The sequence below is a fragment of the Macadamia integrifolia genome, unplaced genomic scaffold (genome assembly GCF_013358625.1).
Source record: "Macadamia integrifolia cultivar HAES 741 unplaced genomic scaffold, SCU_Mint_v3 scaffold_190A, whole genome shotgun sequence".
Classification (NCBI taxonomy): domain Eukaryota; kingdom Viridiplantae; phylum Streptophyta; class Magnoliopsida; order Proteales; family Proteaceae; genus Macadamia; species Macadamia integrifolia.
This window is the reverse complement of record NW_024870637.1, coordinates 813,631-819,630: the sequence shown is the minus strand read 5'-3', so window position 1 is coordinate 819,630 and position 6,000 is coordinate 813,631. Positions and strand designations below refer to the sequence as shown.

The following is a 6,000-nucleotide window of genomic DNA, read 5'->3' as shown; positions in this document are numbered from 1 at the left end:
ATATCTACCACAGATTACATTGGATCTAGCTCCTCTCCAATGATTGAGGTGTCTAAATACCCTTCAGTGACCATCCAAGCAAAATTTGGGAGGAGTTGGACATACATCCCAACCCTTGAATGAGTCATTTGAGGGTCGTTGGTATTAGAGAAGATCTTTTCCCGATTATTCAATGGCTTTAAACCCCAACCCCCACAAACCCTCCCCACCTCAAACCCCCCAAAAAAAAAAAAAAAATTAAATTAAAAATAAAGATTAATGGGACCACAGGGGCTACACTAAAATGATACTTGCTATATCCACTGAAATTGCGTACTGTTGATAATAAACGGATAGAGTGCTGTCTCTGTCTCCTAATAATGAACAGTCTAATCTATCTTCAGTCGTATAGAATTCTTTTCATGAAATAGTGGCCGCAGCCCTTACCAATTATGTGCGAATTACTGTTATTTTTGAGGTTGAGGATTACTTGCAGAAGGGTATGTTGTGACTTGTGATTCTGATTCTAACAGAGGATGTTCATGGCCTTTTTTTCTCCTCCTCCTCCTCCATGTCATTTTCCACCGATGTCTGCTAATTTTTCTGCCAAAACCAGTTTCATCCAAAGGCCTTGTCTCTCTTTAATCTCCAGGAGAAGTTTGTTTTTTCTGTTATCCACAAAGGCAACTGATAATGGTGTAGGTGTGGTGGTTTCTGCTGATGTTGTAAGGGAGGAGAGAGCGGTGAAGGGAGATGCTTCTGCTACTGGTTATGAGCAGAAGTTGGAGAACGAAGGTGGTTGTCTTGGGTCGAATTGTGCCATTAAGGTTTTGTCCAAAATCGAGGATTCGAGATGGGCCGAAGGGAATTGGTCTTTGAAACCATTTGTGAAGGATGGGAAGACCAATTTGGGTGCCATTAATGATGCAGGTAATTCTCTTATTCTTTTTTCATAGTAATTTGATCAGAATTATTTATGTTCTTGGCATGAATTCCCCCTTGGTCTCCCCCCTTTAATTTCCTATTTGTCTTCTTGAGTTCCTTCTCAAATGTTGCTGCTGAAAAGAATTTTCTCTTTTAATGTCCAACCCCCCCCCCCCCCCAACACCATTTTTCTTCCATTTGGGTTTCCAAGTTTTTGGTCTTCGGATGCATCTTTGTGCAAGATGTTTCTGTTGCTGTATAGTTTGGAACATAAAATGCTTTTGCTTGGAATTGGGGAAAAGAATTACATGAAAAAAACAATGATCCGGAGTACATTAGGCGTGCTCTTTATAATGTTTCTTTGGATGGTGTCATCCGTTTTTAATTGAGACTTCGTTTTTTTATATTTTATTTCTGTTGGAATATGTACTTAAGGATGCCGCAGGGCATTCTTGGGCTCTCTCCTTTCCCACTGACTAGTCTGACTCTAATTAATGAGAGTCGGGCAGTCGGCTAGAGGGACTGGCATACTTGTAAATTTTCTTTCATTTGTTTTATGTTCCTCTGGTATAGATAAAGGCTTGACTGATCTCTTTGGTCATTTAAGCATTCTACCATAGTTTTGTTGTTAACATGGTATCAGAGCCAAAAATTTAGATTTAGATTTTCAGTCTTCCTCTTGTCTTCGCTCCATATATCGCAAGCCTCCATCAGACCCATCCTCAATCCTCTTCTCTTCCTTTGTCTCCCTAAATCTCTCACAGGGCAGCACTAATGAGGTGATTCTTATGAATCTAGCTGCTGCCCTATAGGCCTATATATCACCTTGTTAGATTAAACACCAAGAAATACGAAAAATAAAGAGACTAGATCTGCACGACACAAAGATTTAACGAGGTTCACATACCAGGGTGGTGTGTTACGTCCTCGGGCGAAGAAGAAGATGTTTCACTATACAAAAGAGAGATTACACCCAAGTAGCGGTGAGAAAACTTGCCCTAAAACCCAGCTCGAAAACCCCCCAAAATATAATGACTTTCTCAATAAACAACAGTGCATTATATATACTTCAAGTCGCGGGTTGACCCATCGGGTCGTGGTCGATCCGGTCGAACCATATCGCTGGGGAGCACCCCCATATGAGATCAGTGATGGGCTCGGGGCTTGGGCCTATTGGCCCAACCCCTCTGCTTCCATCACAGATCTCAAAAAACTTCCCATTTGGGTCGCCACCAAAATATGTCGTAGCGGGTCAATCTTCAAAACGGGTCAAGAATTCGAGAAAAACTTAACAAATTTCCACCTTGGCTTGAATTCTCCTCCAACAAATAAACAAATAGTTAAAATCTTCATCTTCTCCAATAGCCCTCCAAAGGGCTGAACTCAAACACGGAAAACATCAAGTAAGTTCTAGCAATGCTCGAACTTACCAACACAGAAAGGCTTAGTCAACATATCAGCTAGATTGTCTTCAGTACCAATCTTCAACACTTGAATATTACCTTGAACAATTATCTCTTTTATGAAATGATACCGAACATCAATGTGCTTTGTCCTCTCATGATATATTGGATCTTTAGTCAAGTGAGTAGCACTCTATCTATCACAATGGACAACAGTCACCCCATGATCCATGCTGAGTTCTCCCAACAAACCTCTAAGCCAAATAGCTTCTTTAATTGTCTCAGTCACTGCCATATACTCTGCTTCAGTAGTAGATAATGCAACTGTAGCCTGTAAAGTAGCTTTCCAACTAACCGTACTTCCTCAAAGAGTAAATACATAGCCTGTGAGTGACCTCCTCTCGTCAAGATCACCTGCATAATCTGAATCAACATAACCAGATAAACTATCACCATTCCTCCCAAACTCCAAACAAACACCAAAGGTCCCTTTCAAGTACCTAAATATCCACTTCACTGCTTCCCAATGAGTTTTACCTAGACATAACAAATATCTGCTCACCACATTGATAGCTTGTGAAATGTCAGGACGAATGTAAACCATAGCATACATAACGGAGCCAACTGCACTAGAGAATGGAACACGTGACATGTACTCAACCTCTTCATCTGTCTTAGGTGATAGGCAGCTGAAAGTCTAAAATGAGATGCAAGAGGAGTAGTTACAGGTTTGGCATCTTTCATACCAAAACGATTCAATACCTTCTCAGTGTACTTCTGTTGAGATAGCCACAGCTTCCTTGCTTTTTTATCCTTCTTGCTCTTCATACCAAGGATCTTCCTTGTTGCCCCCAAATCTTTCATCTCAAATTCAGAACTTAATTGTTAATTTTACTTATTGACCTCATTCCTATCTTTTGCTACAATCAACATATCAACATAAAGCAACAAATATATGAATGACCAATTAGAGAGCTTTCTGAAATAAACACAACAGTCATATTGACACCTGGAGTATCCAAAACTAGCCATAACTGAATCAAACCTGTTATACCACTGCCTAGGAGACTTTCAAATCATATAGGGACTTCTTCAACAAGTATACATGGTCCTCCTTACTTTCAATAACAAACCCTTCAGGTTGATGCATATAAATCTGTTCTTCTAGTTCGCCATGTAAGAATGCTGTTTTCACATCAAGTTGCTCCAACTCCAAATCATGCATAACAACTAAAGCAAGTAGGACACGAATAGAACTATGCTTAACAACAGGTGAGAAAACATCATTAAAATCAATTCCTTGTACCTGACTGTAGCCCTTTGCAACCAAACGTGCCTTGTACCTAGCATCTTCAACACCTAAGGTAGATTCCTTCTTCTTGAAGACCTATGTGCAACCAACAATTTTCTTCCCTGTTCTCGGCTTGACAAGCTCCCAAGTCTGATTTTTATGAAGAGATTCCATCTCCTCATTCATGGCAATCAACCATTTTGTAGAATCAATTGATGTGACAGCTTCAGAATATGTTGCAGGCTCACTATTTTCAATTGTATCTGCAACAGACAATGCATAAGTAACAAATTCAGCATGCCCATACTTTTGTGGTTATCTAATATTCCTCCTTGGTCTATCCTTGGCACTGCTATACCGCTCTTCTTCTTGATTCTCTTGAGCATCATCTCCTTCAGTAAAAGTAGGCAGTTGAACTGAAGTAGATTGTGCTTTGTTTGAAGATGAACCACCAATTTCAAGCTCCACCTTCTCTCTAGATTTTTCTTGACCTTCATCACAATGAATAGGAGCTTCTTTCCTAGGATGCAACATAGCAGATTCATCAAAAGTAACATCTCTGCTAATAAGAAATTTTGGAGACTTTAGATCAGGACACCACAACCTGTATCCTTTTACTCCAGATCCATACCAAAGAAAAATACATTTCTTAGCCTTAGGCATAGTTGTCACGGCGCCAAGGCGAACCAAGGCGGTGGAGGGTTGTCTAAGCGCTTAGGCGAGAAGGCGCCCGCCTTAAGGCGAACTAGGCGAACAAGTGTTATTTTTTATTTTTCCTATTTTCTAACATTATTTAGTAAGTTATATATACCTTGTATCATAAAAAATCAAGATTAAGCCACATCAAGTCATCAAAAATCAACATTTAGCCACATCAAATCATAAAAAATTAACATTAAGTCATATTAAGTTATAAAAAATCAATATTTAGAGAAATGCTCTTATTTTATAATAAGTTTGACTGGTCAAATGATTTTATTTTTACATGAGACTTTTTGTATTAGTTATAATATAAAACCAGCTTTCTAACAAGTCTAAGATTACTTAAATCTGAGTTGCAATGACAAAGTTATGCTTCAGTCAAACTTATTTTTAAGTGCGCGAATACTGTTAAAATTGTCTGAATGAAAATAATTTTATGAATATCAAAATAAAATATTTTTTTACCGGACTTTTGGTTTTTAGCAATGTTTTAACATGATAGAATTTATAAAATTTTCATAATTGAGAAAAACCCTAGCATTTAAAAGTTGAAAATCGTCCCTATAACCAAAATTCAGTTTTTGTTCTTGGACTGGGGGGTTGACTTTTTATCTTTTTGGAATTTGATTTTTAAACTATTTTTATTGGATTCAAATAGGGGGTATTTGCTTATTTATGAATAATATCTTAAGTAAATGAAATAAAAAATATTAAAAACATTTACTTGAATGATATTTGGCATAAATAAGTGCCGAAACAGAAGGCAACATGCAGTGCAACAAGGCGGCTGTCGCCTAGGCCCCAGGCAAACCGCCTAGACGCCTAGTCGTCGCCTAGGCGACGCCTTGGCGACGCCTTGACAACTATGGCCTTAGGTTCCAAATTCCCTTAATTCATATGTGCATAAGCAGGACATCCAAATACTTTAAAATTTGAGTAGTCTGCAGGTTTACCTGACCAAACTTCTTCTGGAGTCTTTGCACTCAATAGCTGTGCAAGGAGATCGATTCACCAACAAAGTTGTTGTGTTTACTGCTTCTGCCCAGAACTCCTTGCCCAATCCTACATTTGATAACATACACCTCGCATTTTCTAACAAGGTTCTATTCATACGCTCTGCCACTCCATTCTTCTGAGGTGTCTTAACAACTGTATGGTGTCTTGTAATACCTTCATTTTTGCAGAACTCATTAAAGTTACCTTCACCAAACTCTAGGCCATTATCGGTTCTCAACCTTTTAATTTGTTTCTCGGTTTGCTTCTCAAACAAATTCTTCCACTGTTTGAAAGTGACAAATACTTCATTTTTGTGCTTCAAGAAATAGACCCAAACCTTCCTAGAGAAATCATCAATGAAAGTAAGCAAGTACCTTGCACCAGCCCCCTTTGAAGCAACCCTGGAGGGCCCCCATAGGTCTGAATGAATGTAGTCCAAAGTTCCCTTGGTCCTGTGAATAGCAGTACTGAAATTGACTCTTTTCTGCTTCCCAAACACACAATGCTCACAGAACTCCATTGCTCCTGTACTCTGACCACACAACAAGCCCCTTTTACTGAATGATGCCATCCCTCTTTCACTTATATGGCCTAACCTCATGTGCCATAAATTTGTGACATTTGATTCAGACATAGATGATGAAGCTGCTGCAATAGACCCAGTGATTATAATACCCTGCAACACATACAAACTGCCAACCTTGA

At 38.9% G+C, this 6,000-nt stretch overlaps 1 protein-coding gene across 3 annotated transcripts in view; it reads left to right on the top strand.

Moving 5' to 3' along the window:
• Nucleotides 1-312: 312 nt before the first annotated feature.
• The window catches only part of LOC122071163 (tetratricopeptide repeat domain-containing protein PYG7, chloroplastic), a 75,706-nt gene continuing 70,018 nt past the window's right edge, over nucleotides 313-6,000 (top strand). Inside the window, exon 1 of one of the 3 annotated variants that reach the window (XM_042635472.1) lies at nucleotides 313-909. In XM_042635472.1, the coding sequence (XP_042491406.1) occupies nucleotides 516-909 (394 nt within the window). In that variant the 5' untranslated portion in view covers nucleotides 313-515. The remainder of the gene's footprint in view (nucleotides 910-6,000) is intronic. The other 2 variants (XM_042635473.1, XM_042635474.1) reach the window with 2 other exon arrangements.